Source organism: Rhea pennata, chromosome 2 (genome assembly GCF_028389875.1).
Source record: "Rhea pennata isolate bPtePen1 chromosome 2, bPtePen1.pri, whole genome shotgun sequence".
In the NCBI taxonomy this organism is placed as follows: Eukaryota; Metazoa; Chordata; class Aves; order Rheiformes; family Rheidae; genus Rhea; species Rhea pennata.
The window spans coordinates 129,714,892-129,734,001 of record NC_084664.1 but is presented as its reverse complement, the minus strand read 5'-3'; the positions used below and the strand labels follow the sequence as shown (position 1 = coordinate 129,734,001).

The following is a 19,110-nucleotide window of genomic DNA, read 5'->3' as shown; positions in this document are numbered from 1 at the left end:
CAATGTCAAATTTATGATTATGAAAGGTCCTAAATCTCTATAACAAAGCATTGAGGGAAGTTCAGCCTGAAAGGAAGCCACTCAGGCTTTCCTTGGCTGGAGGCATTTTTCCCTCTCATCCTGCTACAGCTTAAAATCACAGAGACATTCATTTATGGTTCATTAAATCTTAATTGCATGGTTATCTAAACCTTCTTCCCTCTCCACTTCTCTAGTTTACTTTAGAAAATAGATCCCTGAAGAGTTAGGGCATAACTAGGAGGGACAGTACCCTATAAATGGTTTTGCCATCAGAGAAATTGCAACTGGAACCACATCCATGTGAAAATGAAATAGCAAACCTGGGCTGCTGTGACACACAACAGGCCCGGCTCAATACTTAGTCACTTCTCATTGCATTACTCCGGAGGATGCAGGCCGTTTTATACTGTTAAGTCAGGAGTATTACAGTGCTGTTGTATAACTCCAACAGATTTAATAGAACATAAAAGATGGTGGGAGATCTGATGTTCTCAATTAACAAGAAAAATCTATTAGCTCAAGCGAGATGACTCCCCTCCATATTTCTGCTCTCCAACCACTAACTATAAAAAGGAAAACAACCAAACCAAAAAAGCCTTCTCAAATCTGAAGCAAATCAGAAAAATAATTCCTCAAGGGAGTTACTCTAATGACTGTAATGACTGCAATGACTAACTGAATAAAGGAAAAGCAAGTATATGAAACATCACTGGATGACTTCTCAGTTTCACTGACACGGTGAAATTCATCATCCAAGCTTTCTTGGTATATTTCAGTATTTTTATGTGCTCTGCAGATCAGAACAAACTGTGCTTATTTAGTTCATCTGTAAAAGTTTGGCAAATATGTTGAACTAGAAATCAGTTAAGTAAAATTTTGAACTGTTTTATTTCCATGTCAATTTATTTAGAAAACATTCATTTATGGAATGCAAGTTAGGACTCCTGGTACAGTCCTAGGTATCATCTATGCTAACATTCACTTTTTTTCCACAAATGATTAAAAAAAAAAGAAAAACCAAAAGACTCCCAAAAATAGATTTAGAATAATTTCATTTGTAACTGTCTTGATCATAATACCCACTCAAACAAAAAACAACTAACAAAAAAGTAATGCTAAAACAATACATTCTCCTACTTCCCTTGTTTGGAGTTAAAATGATATAATGAAAGATTTTATTTTAATTTATTTTTTAGAAAAGACATACTTTTGTAGTACCCACCTATGCTGTGCTATTGTTTTAAGCAGCATCCCTAAAAATAGTTTCATGGGTTTTATGTGAAAGAGTCTAGGATATAATGAACAACATTATAGCCCTGCAGTGAGATGCTGTGGTACAACTGCCTACCACTCTGGGCACAAACTTAAGTCACATCCACACAGGTGAAACCAAACATACAGTCAAGCTGGGATAGCAAAGTGTCTTAAAACAGTACAAACCTAGTCAAAAAAAGAGCATGTACTGGGTATTAATCTTATACAAATATCTAAGAGTGAGGACACATATGCACTAAGCAAGCACTTTTAAATACTTCCTGGCCTGTGCAAAAGTCACATTTATTGTAGAATGACAACATCAGAAGTTGATATTCACCAGAAGCCTGACAATACTCATACCAAAGAAGCTGCTCTTCAGGCTACCTGGGGAGGCTCCAAGCATCACCTTAGATCTCAGCTGTGGTAAACCTGTATGTGCTCAGACTGTGCCAGAAGCAGTTATCCGGGCACCTCAGTTTCATCTCCTCCTTTCTTTGTAGCAGTAGTGAGCATGGTCCAAAAAGAGTCCGAAACTGAAAGGTATTGAGCACTACAATCCAGTGCAATAAAGCACTTTGAAATATAATCAGGTTTAAACAAGCTTAAAAGTCTTCCTGATGAAAGACTAGATATTTTAGCCAGCAAATGAGATAAACAAAAGGAGGGCTGAAGTTCACCTTTGTAGCTTCTTTGTCTCCCTAGGGAGAAATTAATTAGGCAAATACTGCTGCTGTGTACCTTCAGCTAAGATGCAAACCCAAGATATGTAATCTTGACCTACTCTCCAGGTCTCATGCAGCAACTCTCTGATCACAGCTTATGCAAGGAATCATATCCAAAATAAAAGCAGTCAAGCTTTCATCATGAAAGCTTACGCACATTTTCAACCTGAATGCAGAACAATCATCTCCCATAAGCTTTGTCTTATTGTCTACTTGAGCACTGTGCATTCACCCTTAGTGATACATTCAGGCTACTATAGCTATTTCGCATATCTAAATTTTAACCCATGTTGTTTAACTAATCAGCCTCAAGGAAAAAAAAAAAAAAAAAAAAAAAAAAAAAAAAAAAAAAGCTGCAGTCTTCCTGTAAAATATCACTAAGCCTTGACTTTTGTTCTTCACTGACATTTGGAAGCTCAACAAGCTTTCAGAATAAATGAGTCCCTTTTTAGTAAGAGCATATTCACTTATTTGTGTAGCATGCAGCAGATTATTACATTTAAAAATTGGAAGTTAAGTTGCTTTGTTTGTATATTATCTACACATGTAAAACCTATTCCCAAACAGCAGCAATAGTAACAATTCTGGGAAAAAAGAAAGTATAAGAAAAAAAAAACTACCCGTACCAAAAGGCTAGTAGAACTCAGTTTCAGTCTACTTTGCCTGTATGTTTACAAAACAAAGGAAACAGAAAGTTTATATCCGTAGTTATGTAACATCTGAGGAGATCCTGTGGAAATGTGAACACTAGCTAGAAGTTAACAGAATTAGAAGTGGTATGACATGCACCACTACTGATGGGGGGGGGGGGGGGGAACCAGTCATCTTAATCAGAATACCAATAGATGAAAAATTTAAGACGTAAGTAATTAAGATATTTATCAGAGGACATGAATTTGGTTGAAACAGCCTATGCTTATACTGAATAAACTTCAAATGGAAAATGTTTGTACTAAATAACAACTTTAACTTTCTTGAAGAACATGGGAAGCTTACCCATTGATATTTACAGAACAGGTACATTTTAACTTCCTGAAGTCCTTTTAGAGGGGCTGAAAGGACAATATTAAGAGATAGTTACATTTTCAGCAGATAGAAGTCCACATATTTTACAGATGCCACAATTTGTCATTTGATATCAAAAGAGTTCTGTTCTGTGTATGCTGGACCCAATTCCACAAAACTTTATTGAACAACGTTGTCACCCTCTTGTTCTTCAAATGCCAAATACTCTTCAAAATTGCTTAAACTAAATTTAGAGTTATGGAAAAATGGTCTCATGCATTGTGCTAATTTCCATAAAACAAGTAACCACAGACTGTTCAGGATGACTCAAGAGCTTTCTGCAGAAATGAAGACCCATAAGCTGGGGGACAAAGGTCATTCCGGGGTTCTAGAAAAATTGCTGGTTTCTACCTGATGCTGTAAATGAAAATAAGCAATCAACTCACTATTTGCATCAAACTCATTCCATATGACTTTGATCAATGAAAAAAATAGATACTGAAGGATAGGTATAAACCTATCTACAGGTATAAACACCGAATGATGAACAAGTCCTACCTTAGAGAAAAGTCTGGCATGCACCTTCAACACCATACACAGAAATCAGTGACAAGAATTAATTGTTAAAAACTATACAAGGAAACATTGCCTTCTTTTAAAAAAGTATAGGGAAATAATTACACTGATTAATAAAACAGTAATATTCACAACTTGTTTGAACTAAACTGGTTTACATCTTCAGGAAAAATGTCAAAATAGTACAGAACATTTCTTTTTTTATCTTAAAAAGCAAAAAGAGTGCCACTCTGTCAAAGATAAACTTTTGCTGCATATAAATTTGTGTCACCCTTCTTGTGCTTTCTGTTCAGGGGATATAGAACACAGGGTCTTATTTCCTGCTAAATTGTTTACAGTTATCAAATGGTTATATAAATCAATCTTTTTTTTCTACCTAATTCATTATGGAGCTGCTAAAACTACAGTAACAAGATGTAAAAGGTTCAAAAAAAAATTCCTGTGAGAACTACTTTGGTTATTTTATGAAACAATTTGGATTTTCCTTTTAATTCACCTAAATTCTCAAATACATACTGTATATGCACCTTGAGTATAAGAACTGCATGAAAACAGTCTAAAAAATAAGACATGAAAACTGAGGTGTGAGGCAGTCAGTCACCTTTCTATTTCCAAGTTCTTTCTTTCTTTTTTTTCTTTTTTTTGTTTTTTTTTTTTTTTGTTTGTTTTAATACCATCACTCAAGCAACCCAATGTACTCTATAGTCCCCAAACCCACACCAAATTGCTTTGCTTTGCTGTGCATCTTTCCTTGCAGGTTTTCTCACCTGCTTCTTCAGACAGAGCATTTGGAGACTACAAAAGCATTATTTGTACTTCTCCACCAGTCAAGTTTATTTGCGTGATGTTTTCTCCAGATTTGGAAGTTTTTCAATCAGTGCTTTATGATTCATGTTAATACTGGCTATAAGTCCTCCCTCATTGCCATCTGAGCCAGTGTAACTAATTTCTTCACCAGCCAGGGTAGTCATATGGCCACCCAATGCTCTCAACACAGCATTTCCAGCACATATGTCCCACTTCTTAATATACGTGACATGGATATACACATCAGCTTCTTCTTGATTCTTTTCAGCCACATCAAGGAGGGCCAACACTTTATAACCTAGGAGAAACGAGCAGAAGTAAAAGTTAACAAACATTAAGCTTCCCAATTCATCACAAAGGATAAACGTAGCAAGTGTTAACAGTATGCACATAGAACATTTAGGAAAGTTATGTTCTCAATTATATCATGCTAGTTCAGTACAACAGCGGATACACCAATAACCTCTGTTGTCTGCTGTTTGACCTACAGAGAAAGCTTAAAAATCAAAAATTTTCTCCCAAGCCACTATGGAAACCTAGGGTATTTTGGACATGCTCTTTTTAGACAGTCTTTACCAACATGTTAAATATATCTAGAGACACCTTAGAAGAAAAAGACTATAAACTATTAATTTAGCTCATTCCCCTCTGTCATTCATTGTGCAGTTCATAAGTCACTGTTCATAGTCAGTGACTATGACTTTATTTTATAGAAATTTTTCAATTGTTCAACTAGTACCTTTGTTTTATTAAAATTTTCCTATCCTCTTCTTCTATACAGAGTCAAAATTAAGAGAATAACTACTATAATCGGTTATACTTTCATCTCCTCTGCTATCATAGGAAAATTCATTTAGATTGTCACAACAAGAGCTGCTCACGTGTGCATGACCTTATTGACTAAACATTTTCATATTAAAGACATAGAAAGATATACTTCTATAAAATTCACATTTCGCATGGATTTGACAAGGCTTTAAAATAGTTACTGCTTCACATTGGTGCCTTGCATATTTGCATTCTGGCAATAATACGTGCAAGGATATTGTGTAAGGTTAAATAAATAAATAAATAAATCATACTACTAGTTAATTAACAGCCAACAGATTCCTTACATGATTTGATATTTGGCCATATATTCCTTTTCCCTCTGCAAACACATCAGTGCCTTCAGAGAATGCACATTAGCATATTCAGTGAAAGAAACAAAATAACATTGCTGGTCCAAGATTAGATTCACATACTAACCAACCTGTGAATAGCCTGAAGTCTGAACTAGGTTTCCATTCAGGGTTTTAAAGGGGAAACAATGTCCCTACCACCAAGCACTTGCTTTTTGGGGTGTGAACAACAACAGGTAAGAAGAGAAAGGATGCATGCCACAGTTGCATCCTTTTGTCTAATATCTGCTACCTAGTTAAATTATTTGGAAGCAATAAGAGGGATAGGATGCTTAAGAAACCAAACCTGCTCCACCAGCGGGGATTATCACAGTTTTATTTCCAAATGTCTGCCGTGCAACCTGCTCTACTTTTCCTGCATGAGAGCGGGATACAATAATCCTTGGGGTCTTCTCATTGTAGGATGAACGAGCTTTTACATTTGACCCACCATCCACCATCGCCCAGGCTAAAAACGAAACATGAGTTCTGGTAAGCTTTATAAAAGACAATTTCTGTTGTTAACCATAAAGCTGAAAAGCTACTTATCCAAGAAAATGAAAGTGATGCCTCTGAATTAATTTCCCTCCCTACTGTTAGATATAATAGTGAAAGTTGGGGCTGCCAGAGAAGAAAGGGGTGCGTGCCCACATGTGCGCATGAGTGGAAGGGAAAAAGAAACTGCTACCCACACAAACACACACTTTTGTGCATACAGCATTATTCCATGCCTGGCTATTCCTGTGTAAGACTTCAAAAAAAAAAAAAAAAAAAAAAAAAAAAAAAAAAAAAAAAAGAAAAAACACAGTAAGAGGAAAAAATCCAAAAAATAATATTTAGAACATGCAGTTGTAAAGCCACCAAAGTTAATAGGGTGGCTTTGAGTCAGAAACATATCCAATATTTCTTCAAACTTTGTTTTAAAAACAACTCCTCTACTCCTCAAAGCAGGTAGCAAAAATGTTATCTTAAGTCATTTTGTTCAGAAGGACAATAATACCAAGGAAAGATATGAAAACATTTTACAGAGTGTGTTTTGGAGACTGGATTTAGAATACACAATCTCCCCGTTGTTTTATTATGAGGTTCAAAGCCAAACTTGGTAGGTGGCATCTCCTAACCTTTAATTTGACACTTACTTAGTAGACCAACCAGCAATTTTATCTCACTAGAGGGCCAGACTGTATAGCAACAGACTAAGCTATGTGTAGTAACAAAGCAATAGAGACAGTCAGTATTGTATTTGTGGGGTATTATTAGAAACAATTCTACTGACAATATATCAGTATTTCCAGCTTGGGAAATGAACATTCTTCACATGGAATAATAGATTCATTGCATCTCATCTGATGCCATGTCTGAAGATGTCAGACTTTATTATTATTATTAAAGGAGATAAATTCTCATAATTGATTAAATTTTCAGTCTTGGAAAAAAAGTTCAGATATAAGATGATACTTAGAATATGTGTTTCAAAAAGGTCAAGATACTTAAAGAATATAAAAACAGAGCACATACCAAAATGACTGGAATTTAAGTCGTCATTTAAAGACAGCAAGGTATTTAGTACAAAATATTGAGTGTTCAGTAGGCAAAAAAAAAAAAAAAAATTAAACATTCTTAGTTTCTCTATCAGAGCTACTGCATAACTTCACAACTCTAGAGGTCAGTATTGCCTAAGGGGAAAAATGAGAACAGCAACTCTTCTTTCAACTATATGATATACCAAGATGCGAATACTAAAACAACTTTGAATTACTCAGAATTGTAGTATACATACACTGCCAAACTTGCAGCCATCCTCACTGGCACATTGTTAGTATCCAAGAATTAATTAGGTCAGGCTCATGCACTTTAAAGTATGTCAGACAATCAATAAGGCTGCAAGGAATAGTCTTGCCAGAAACACATACACAGTTGTCATTAATATCTTTATCTGTCTTTGTTACTCACACTGAAGAAACATAAGCTCCTGGGCGCAATTTCACAGACCCAAGCATTTCTGCTAAATGAGCTGGACGAGCAAAGAACTATTCTGTTCAAGAGTAACAACACATAAAAGACCAGTATGTGGGAGTTTCATTTTCTTTGGTTTGTTATAAGTGCTTCTATTGAAGAGACCTTAATTGTCAAATGTATTTTCAGAGTTGAGTTTTTGTTAATGCATCATTTTTATGTTAAACATGGACAACATTTTCCATTGTGGTTTTATAGCACAGAACACATTTGCAGCTCTAATTCTAAGATCTACAACAGTACTAGCTTGCAGTAGGTTTATTTTTTTCATATATCTACAGGTTTTCTGTCAAATGTCAAATTTTAATTAGCGTAATCATTGAAGATACCAGAACTATGTAAAGTTATAAAAGTACCTGTATATGTCGAAAAAGGCTTGTGTATCACTCCTATTACAGGTTTACCATTTACAGCCACACAAACCATTGTTGTGACATACTGTCGAAGATCCTCTGTGGGCAAAATGAGAAAAAGATGTTTACAACCAGACGTGAAAAACATAAAAAAGAAAATGGACCCGGGAAAGATATGTTGTTCTTTGAAAACTAGCTGGCATTCCAAATTCCACCTTTTACAATTATGTAGCTTTGTTGTATCTTCAAGTTACCCTACAGTTACCAAAAGACTTGAAAGACTTTCTGTTTTTCCAGTAATTCTTCCTGTTCTGTAGATACTCTTACCAGATCAAATGCATATCTTATGCAGTATGTGCTTTCATAAAGAGATACATACACCCAAAATCTCCATTCTATGTTCCTTGTCCTATACTCTATTGGCTCAAAGCTGAAAACTCAGACGTTAAAGAAAAGTTGATTTTTATCAATAAAATACTAGAAAAAAATAAGTATTAGATGGTGTTTGCTTTAAAATAGTTATGAGTTTTATTTGCATTGCCTTAAGCTGCTTATGTGACATCTTAGATTTCTAAAGAGGGTAAGATTGAATTATGTATTTAAAAAAAGTTGTATCTCAGGTATGATATTCGTTTACCCTTTCCTTTAGAGGAACAAAGGATATTTTGAGACATTTAGCGTTGCCTGAAATACAATGAAATGTGTAATCCCCAGTTTAATCCATAAATGACAGTACTTTACCAATTACTTAGTTACGTGGAATATTAAAGTAATTTCAGAGTTGGCATATATGAAAGTAAATGCTAGGGTCTGACAACTATAGAGGTTTCATCCTGCAATTTGTACAGATAAATCACACTAACTTTGATATAGCATACATTAACAAGAGTTGTCATTCTAAATACTTACTATTCTGTCTCCAGTATAAAAGGCAGACATCAGAATTACACACATGATTTGTCAACAAGAATCAGTTACCTGTATATTCTTGTGTAGCATCTAACGGATCAATCCAGACAGTAACACTTTCTGCTGGAACCTCTTTGGGTTGTATTTTTTTCTTTATATCTTCAGGAATACTACGATCCCAAGAGACTATCTCCTGATCAGCTGCATCAACATGTTCTTCAGAATTTATCTATGATAAGACAACAAAAGTAGATGCATTAACTCATCAAATGCTGTACCTGTGGTACTTGGAAAATTAAAGGTTTGTTCCTATCTTCTATTTCTCACTTCACCTCAAGCTAAAACAACATGAATTGGTCATTTTCAGCAATTGATAAGCTACTGTCATCACATTCTAAATTTTGCTGTGAATCACATAGTTGGACATCACTTGCTTGGCTACAGTCATTCTTACTGAATGTTCTCACAGTATGAATTGCATTTTTAAAATCAAACGTTACAAGCAGTTACTTCAAGGGTCAAAAGAAGAACATTTTCTCCCAGATAATCATAAGGTAAACAGCTATAGTAATGGACTAATATTCCAACCAATGTAGAATCCTATGTATAAGCCACTATATGCAGATTCAAAGGTACAAATACTTTATCAATAAATAGTTTGCAAACTGCAGTATAACATATAGGAACAGGAATCCTAGATCCTAGATTGGAAGGGACCTCTGGAGATCATCTAGTCCAACCTCCCTACTCAAGCAGGGTCACCTAGAGCATGTTAGACAGGGTTGCATCCAGGTGGGCTTTGAAGATCTCCACAGAAGCAGACTCCACACCTCTCTGGGCAACCTGTTCCAGTGCTCCGTCACTCTCCCAGGGAAGAAATTCCCCCTCACAGTCACAGGAACTTCCTGTGCTTCAATTTCTGCCCATTGTCTCTTGTCCTGTCACACAGGACAACTGAAAAGAATTTGGCCCCATCCTCTTGATACCCTCCCGTCAGGTATTTGTACACATTGATAAGATCCCCCCTCAGTCTTCTCTTCCCCAGGCTGAAGAGGCCCAGCTCTCACAGCCATTCCTCATAGGGCAGGTGCTCTATACAATATCTCATTATCTCATACAAGCAGAATCACAGTAACTCTATCCATACCTTGTGGCCGTCAGCTGATGTAACACCAGTATTTGAAGTGTTGCATGCCAACCACAGAGCCCTTGAAGTCGCTTTGACATTTACAAATTAAACATCTGTCACTATACAATAAACCTGCTGAATTGTGTTTTCCCCTAGGGAAAACAGTCCTGCAAAGTGAACAAGACAAGCTCCACAGACTTGGCTGTCTTAACACAACCTCCAAGCATTTTAAAGTTCTAGTATAGCATATAACACATCAGCATAAGTAATCTTTTTCTTCAAAAGAATAAAGCCTGCTTCCAAAACATTACAAGGTTGGAGCCAACTCTCAAATGGAAAAATCTGTTAAACATACTGTTACATTACACATTCTGAAAGGTACTGTTTTCGGAGAAAAATCTACTAGTTCAAGTTGTGTAAAGCTACAGCAAAATAATAGCAGTAATAGCATTACTATCTGCAGTAATAGTAATATAGCTGAAGGGATCCCATGATACTGATCCCACCCACCCATCTCTTCCTTTGAAGGTCATTTGAAAAAAATCAACTGGATCACTAGTTCTTTCACTCATATTACTGTTTGCTCTGTAGCCTTGGCTGCATAAAAAACATAGGCCAAATAGAAATTCATAGTCATTTCAATATCTGCAGTGACCATGTCTCTTATTTATGGTTAGGAAGCTATATTATAGGTTCTGCAAGGCATGGTAGCCTGAGAAGAATATCACCAACCCTTAACATTGTAAATTTCCCTTTTTTTAAAGGAAGAAAACAACCTTGGAAGATGTGCCTGTGTGTGAAATCGGTGGCTTATTCTACTGCTTAATGTTCCACTCCTACTTATTTGCTGGAAGCCTTTAAGGGGTGTGATCTTAAATTTTAGCCTTTTCTGAAGTAATGTGGTATGTAGCTGACTGCATTCCCAGGTCTTCACTCAGAAATTAGCAGCAGTTACAGTAGCTAAATAACCACAATAGCAAATCTTTTAGTCAACAAAGCTTGCTCCAGCTCAGTCAACTAAACTGCTACTTCAGTGTAAGTAATTATAAAGTTGCAAATTTGATTTTCATACCTGCTATCACACTGCCTCCTCCCAAAGCTTTTAGTGTAACAGGTTTAGACAGTAACCCATTGTGCAAGAATTTGAGACAGTAGGCAGAAAGAGAGAAATAGCTATTTAGAGTTATCCCCTTAATAGCTCTAATGTTGTAAAAGCCACTCTCATAATCTTCTGCATACTGCCCACTGAGTTTAACTACCTTTCAGCAATCTTCCCCAATTATATTTGGAGAAAAGCCCTCCTCACAAAAAAAGAACTGCATCAGATGTAGAGATTTATTAAAAACTACGTAAAATGCTGAAAAGACTAGTATTGAAAGGTCAACCAAAAAAATCCCTCCATTTTTATAACTGAGGCAATCCGACTGCATTTTTCAAGTTTAGACCTTCTTTAAAATGAGTCAATAACATGTAGGAATCTCACAATGAATGAGGGAAATTGTTCACGAGAGGCAGCAGCAGAGGTTCAATGGAAACACCTGGGCCAGAACAAGCTGTGCATTCTACAGCCCAGAAGCATGCCCAGGCCTTGGAAAGTTAAGTCTTTATACAGAAAACAGTCTCTCACCAACACGCGGAAAGAGAAATCTGGGACTGCTCGAGAACAAGGAAGACAACTTAGAAGTGTACTCAAAATTCGTGTGGGCAAATTTAGTGATCTGAACAAACAAGCAACAGTCTGGCTGACATAAAGAATTAAGGGAACCTCACACTGGCTCATTGCCTGTGTGCAGTCATTCCCTACCAGCACTTTGCAAAGTCTTTGTGGCAGCATACCACCCCACAAACCTACTTAAACACTAACTAGCTGTCCGTGGCAGCGAAGAAATTTAATTTTTTTCCTGGTTTGAAAGACTACAGCACAACTATAGTTTTGCCTTTGAACCCACCCATTAAAGAGAAATTAAGCTGAAAAATGTAAGCTAAAATATTTGAACAGAAAACTGTAATTTCTTAAGAGGAGTGTTTAACATTTAGTAATCTTACTAGCTTAGCCAAAACTTTTAGGTTTATTCAATACATAGACACCTTTAAAGCCAGCTGCTTTCTTCTGAAAAGGTGCTTTAGCAAGCTCTTCCTTCTTAGTTTACCATTAAATACTACAAAGAAAAGATAGGTGATTTTCTTCATGCCTTTGAAAAAGGCTTAGCTTGCTAGATTTTACAGAGAGTTTAAGTAGGGTATGTTACAAGAGATTCCAAATGTAAACATACATAAACCTGCTTGTATCATTTTGGCATTTGAAATTAAAATATCATATACCTCTCTAATAATGCCACACATTAAGGGGACAGAAGTCCAGCTGGATAGAAGCTCTACAGTTTCTTCTACTCTCATCTTCATTTATTTGAATTACAGCAGAAGGTGACTTCATGCATGAGTAAGGTGCCAGTGTGGGCAAGCAGGAACATGGACTAAACTAAGTGTCAAAAAGCTCAATCAGTGCTTATAAAAATTTCATTACATAGGTTTGGTCATTAAGCCTGCAGGAAGTAGAGTAAAACTAACAGGTTTTCATATATAGTAAAGACATATCAGATGACTAATCTGCTCCTATTACTTGTGATGAATACAAGTTGGTAAAAATTATAAAAACAACAAAAATCCAACAAATGGAACTGTATGAATCATAGAAGTCATACAATCTTGACAGTAATCTGTTAAAATAATTGAAATTTAAAAATAATAACAGTAAGAAAGCCACTCACTGATTAGTTCACTATCCCTTTCAATAGATGGCAAAATTCTCAATTACTTCTGTACAAATGTAACCATGCAAATTTAACAAAAAGAAAAGGATGACTGGCACATCACAAGAGGTTCTCAACGCTATTTTTCATTTTATAAAAGCAGCCAAATAAAACCAGGTTAGATGTATATTGATATAATAGAACACACAAACTTTAACACTGTTTGTGCTTCTCTACATTAATAAGAAATTTGAATCTCCAGATGCTCAGATGGCAGATTAAATATGCCCAGTACACACACAAGCCAACTGAACTACTTGTAATTACATCTGAAAAGATAATCACAGAACCCATTACCATAAAGTCAAGGACTTTAATTTCATTTTAGGTACAGAAGGCCAAAATAAATCACCTAGTATCAATTATAAACTGTATCTACAGACAACACTTATTAATGAGATTACAGATTAACATACACACTTCTCATTTTACTTACAAACCTCTTGACAGCTGCTAAAATTATAAGGGCCAAACAGATGTTAATTTTGTTAAAAACTAAGAATTGAGGATGGTATTCTTTCCACAAACACAAATTATGGAATTTATTCTGCAATACTGAAATTCTTGTGACGTTCTGATTTTTAAACCTACTCCTCAACATATCTGTCTTCTCAAAAAAAACATTATCAGGTGCAGAGCTTGTCATTTTAGATGAAATTCCATTTTTTTAAATTTTATTTTTTAATTATAATAAGCAGCATTGTGGTCAGAGTTTGCAAAGAGCAGATATTAACCTAGAAAATACTTTTAAGTAGCTTGAAAAAGGAGTGCTTCAAGACACTAACATACAAAAAGTGGAATTAATTTAGATTAAAATCTTGTTAAAGGTACAACTGACAAGTTCTTAAATTTCAATTTCAAACACTGATGACAGATTTCAACACTACTATGCATAAACTTGAAATGGCACATTTATATAGTCTGCCTTAACCAGGTAAGAGATATAAGAACCTTCAGGTCAGTAGCAGGAGGGATAAAAAGATGATGCCTTTGGTTGGGGCAGGTTAGGGCAGAGGTAGGTTGGGGCACAGGAAGACTCACTCTCCATCATGGTTACAATAAAACAGGAAGAAACAAAAGGTATTTCTCTATTCTATTTTTATGCTAGGAAAAAGACACATAGCTAGAGCAACTACAGCATTATGCACCACCGTTCTGGTCAAAAATAAGCTAAAACAGAAAAATAAAGCATGACAACGAAAGTACAGTGCAGAATTTATTCAAGTGAGTAAGATTAAGTCTGCATCTTAAGAAAACAAACTATACTATATTGCAGCAGCAAATTGTTGAATTAGAATTGCGTGGGCCATTCTAAAGCTGGCATTTTCATAGTCTAAAAACACAGAGACTTTGGCCAAATTACTGTTTTAAAAAGTACACCTCAGCTCTGTCAATCATTCCAACCTTATGCTTAAGTACACTATTCCTTCAGATGGACTGATACAGCTTGTTTGTAGGGCCACACTGTGAACTGAATAAGGATTACTTTTCCATATGTATGTTTTTTTAAATCTTGGAGGCATTCAAATATCAGGTTCATACTCCTGGACAAGTGGTGTTAGCAAGATGGAAGACCCTGAGTTGTGGCACTGGAACAGAAGCTCTTTTGTCAGATAATGTCACTGAAGTCATTATATTATCAGATCATCTCTTCAGAGAAGTAGTTCTGAGCAAAGTGCATTAGCTCTTTTGGGCACTCTCTAATTTTGGATTTAAAGACAGCTTTCCAGCACCCCCACTGTCCCTTTCCAGCAGCAGCGCTGACTTCAGCCTCACCTTATTTCCATCCCAACCCATCTTATCTCGCCACCACCACTGTGCAAGCAAAAGCAAACACAAACAGAGGGCAATGCTCCACTCCACAGCGCAGGAGCAGGAAACACCCCAAGCCATTAACTGAAGCGGACAACTTTACTGAGAGAAATCGTTGCATGAAACGTATTTTAAGATCAGCTGCACAAACTTATTTTACAGAAAATATATACAGATATTCACTGCTGGATCAGACAACACTGGAGGCAGAGATGACTTACTTGCCCCTTTCTCCTTTGATAAAACAGAAGGGAATCACTGCTCTTTGTTCTTATCTAACCTTGCTCTTAGATGTCTTACTATCTGTTTGAAAATGCACCCATTTATCTTAAATAGAACAGCTTGTGTAAGCAGTGGAGTTTCCCCCTCTCTCTCAAAGACGTTAAACTTTTTCTTAAAAGAAAGGCAAAACATTTGCTGTGACTTTTCTCATCCTCAGATTTTGATTGCTATTTATAATTTGGAACTGTCAGGAATCTGAAAATCTTTCCACATTTATTTCAATTTCCGTAAGTGGAAAGTCTAACTCTTCCATCTTTTGTTAATAATGAGGAAGATCTACTTCAGATAGACTATTTACAAGCCTTCTTTTACTATGTCAAGCAGCACAATACAGGAAAGAGCAGATCCAAGAGTGCTCACTTACTTAAGCTTACTTTGGTCAAATAAGTTCTCTTTCCAGTTATTTTTAAACACTGGAAAACTATAACTATTCTTAGAGAATAACCAATGGATTGTTTTCTTTGCATTAAGGCAGATTTCACTACTTTTGGGGGGAGGAGAGCAGTCATTACTGGCTGGGGCATTTGGTACCAGCTTAAACGTTGAGATACCCCATGACTGCCATGATGTGAATAAATGAGCATTTAGCATGAGTTTGCTCTTGAAATTCTTTGCATTCTTTGTTTGAATTTTTATTTAACAATCCTTTGGTTAGCAGCATTATCTCCAGTGAGAAGAGGATTATTTGACTTTAGCAATGGTTTTTATTCTGGAATGCCCTCTATACTTAGAGATAATGCTGCAGGTGGCAAGTATGATGCCTCTTACAACATAAGATGTTCACATGAAAAGTGTTCAGGAAATCCACTGTAATCCTTAGATTCAGACCAACTGAACCTGAAGGTCTATTCTATGAAATAGTAGCAGTTTTAGCTGTATAGCACTGAAGGCACACAGGAAGGATTTACAGGCTGAGATGTCCTTGTTTCCAGACCTGGGAATTGTACAGGTATGCAGTAAAAGTATAAAACATATCTTGTTACTTTGATTTGACAAATGCTCATGAATACATTTTCATCATAGCATAGATTTTAAGAAACAGCATTAGTATACATTAATATATACCAATTAACATATTAATATTAATTAGTATACTTATTAGTATACACAATTTGCTAGGTATTTTTATATTAATCATTAAGTGATGTGTTTTTATCCATATCATGTACTCAGAACACTAAATATATCAGAGCTGACCTGTCCGATATGAATAGCTCTAAACCAGCCAAAAGATGTTAGCCAGAAACTTCCTACTTATCCTCAGTGCTCAAGCTCAGTCAATCTGAATGAAAGTGGAGAAAGGATGGGAGACATACCTGGATTTTCTCAAAAGTTCATACTGTGTTTTAGAACATAGCTATGCTTTTGGAAATACCATCTTTTTATTTTTTAAAAAACAGAGGCACAAGTTAACTATTTGGAAAATAAAAAATGAATACTAAAGTTTTTGAAAAGGTGTTCCAAGTTAACAGCCGCTGAGAGAAAGACATGCAAGTCAGATTCTCATCACTAGGCACCTGACCAGAGTTCACACACATAACCAGAAACACAGAACAGGCAGTATTGTTCAGTGAGTGTAGGAAGAAAGTGTGCAAAGTTCAGGCAGTGACAGAGGCATGTCATAATGTCAAGCTCCATGCGGACACTGAATAGTAAAAGCCAACACAGGACAATAAATTTCTTCTCACAATGTATGACTTGTGAAGGTAGTTTGTCTTGACAGAAAATTTTCAAAACAGAGCCTTCATAATTTTTCTGTAGAGGTGTGTTAGACATTTCAGCATTTCAGTTCAGGTTTATTTCAAATGCTGAACAATTTTTTTTCCTTTAGCTCTCCTATTCAATGAGTTTTATACAGCACTTAAAGAAAAGCCTGAGGGGCATCCAAAATATTTGCTGCAAGCTGTCCAGGCTAATGTGCTGATTACAGTTAAAACTAAACTTAAATGGGGGGGGGGGAGGCAGAAAAACACACCACACAAAAGAACAACAAAAACTAGTTACAGTTTTTTCCTTTTAGCCTGTCCAGGAAAAGCATGAGACCATTACCTTTCAAACTCATAGGATGTACTTGTGTGTTATTTAGGGTTTTCCATCATGAATCAAGAGACCGAGGAGAAGTTCTTATTTACTACAGAGAAAGCACAGGCAAAGCAGTCAAAAGCCAAAAAGCATCTAGGTATGGTCCTGGTTTGGGTGCAACCGTAAACGTCAGACCCAGTTTTCAGAAGTGAATGTGAGCTTGGGACACCCTACATCTCTAAAGAAGCTTAAATTCATTTTGCCCCATGTTGGCAGTGATCCACAGAGTGAGATAGCTGTAACTTTGGGTAAGCTAGCAAGAGCTAGAAGAGAGCTCTGGTATCCTAATTCTATCTTTCCCAACCTCAAACTCTCAACCAGTTCTCCCCATTTCTAGCTTTCTCAATAACATGCAGCAAAGAAGAAAAACAAAGAAAATAAGTTAATAGTATACGCTAATCTTAGCACCATAAACACACACAGAATTAGTTCTATCAAATTACATTTAACCTTAGCCAGTGAAAACACATTTCTCAAAGTTTTCTTGGGGGGGGGGGGGTTCTTCCTCAAACCCCTATCGAGCACCTTGTGTGGCTTGGCTTATACACAATCCTGCTTCTTTCTTGCAGCTTATTTCATCACCTAAAACTCACGGCAGCACATGAAAAGTTGCATTTAGTACAACAGCACTGGCACAAAGCCAGCAAATGGGGGAGGTGGGAAGAAGTGTTTCCTGCTCCCAATCACTCAAACGTGACACGTGTCTCTTTACAACCAGCTCAGTAGAAATCTTAAGCCCTTATGGCACTTGAGGAAAGCGAGCAACAGAGCCTGGTGATTTGTTTCAGGGTGTCGGCACTTATAAACCTGCAACAATTCAGATCAGTGACACAACCCGGGGAGAAGGCGGCGATGTTAAGGTTTCAAAAGCATCCCAAGCAGCCCCTCTACAGCCCTCTGCCTCGGCCGCGCTCCCAGCGGCGCGGAAGGAGAGGCAGCTGCCCACGCGTGCCCGGCGGCGCGGAGGGCAGCGCGGCCGCGGGGGCAGCGCGGCGGCGCTGGCGGGGCAGGCACCCACCTGCACGCCGGGGAAGGCGCCCTTGAGCAGGTAGAACATCTTGCGGTTGGAGAGCAGGTCGCCGCTCGTCAGCTTCTCCTCGGCGCCCTCCCGCGTCTTCCCCTTGGCCTTCTCGTTGAGGACGTTGCCCTCGCGCACCCGCTTCACCTCCTCGCCGCCCCTGACGGCGGCCAGCACGGACACGGCCAGCAGCTCCCGCAGGTCCACGGCGCCCGCGGGCGCGGAGCCGCGCGGGGCCTCGGCGCCGCCCGCCGCCGGCTCGCTCAGCATGAAGAAGGCGAAGCGGCCGGCCAGGAAGCCGGAGTAGAGGTGGTAGAGGACGCCCAGCCCCAGGAGGCAGAACACGGCCATGCCGAGGGGGGAGAGGCGGATCCCCATGGGGGCCATGGCCGCCACGGGGGCGCAGCGAGGCGGGCGGGCTCCGGCGCCGGGCGCTCACCACGACCCCATGGCGGCGGCGGCGGCCGCAGCTCGCCTCCTTCCCCCGGGGCGCGGCAGCCGCGGCGGCAGCGTCTCCTGTTGCCGGGCCAGCCCCGGCTCCACGTTCCCCAGCGAGCCGGGGTGAAAGGCAGCGCCCGTCTGTATCCGGGTTAGGCGGGGGCGGGGCGCCGCGGCGCGCACTGAGCATGTCCCGGCGGCCGTTGGGGGCAGCGGCGGCCGTTGGGGGCAGCGGCGGCCGTTGGGGGCAGCGGCGGCCGTTGGGGGCAGCGGCGGCCGTTGGGGGCAGCGGCTCGCCGCCGCCGAGCCCCCGGCGGGGCTGTGGCAGCCCCCAACCACCCCCTCGGGCCCCCCTCGCGGTGCCCTCTCCGTGATTTGGGAAGACCGCCTGTTTTAGCATAATGTGCCTAGCAGTATAATTTTTCACACACACGCACACACACATATATATGTGTATATATATTTAACTGGTATATGTGTGACAAACAGGTACCACCAAGTCGCTGGACATGTCATCAAAAGCAGCATAGCTTTTTGCAGTGACAGGCGGAAGGGAGATTAAGAAATATCAGTGCAACTACTTCTCTTTTCAAGAGTGGGAGGATCTGAAGAGTTTGAAGCTGGAACCAGAAGCTGTGCAGAAAGATAACTTGTAAGGCTAGAAAGGAGAAAGGTAGACTTTTTAGTAATCTCTGTAGAATATTGTTCAAAAA

The 19,110-nt window shown here is 38.4% G+C and overlaps 1 protein-coding gene across 1 annotated transcript; it reads right to left on the bottom strand.

The window, feature by feature from the left end:
• Nucleotides 1-890: 890 nt before the first annotated feature.
• Nucleotides 891-18,504, bottom strand: BPNT2 (3'(2'), 5'-bisphosphate nucleotidase 2). Its single transcript, XM_062570350.1, has 5 exons — nucleotides 17,960-18,504; nucleotides 8,896-9,055; nucleotides 7,921-8,016; nucleotides 5,856-6,017; nucleotides 891-4,686 (listed from the first exon to the last, which is right to left on the bottom strand). Exons 1-5 carry the CDS (start codon nucleotides 18,344-18,346, stop codon nucleotides 4,415-4,417), a joined length of 1,077 nt encoding a protein of 358 aa, XP_062426334.1. The 5' UTR covers nucleotides 18,347-18,504; the 3' UTR covers nucleotides 891-4,414.
• Nucleotides 18,505-19,110: the final 606 nt, after the last annotated feature.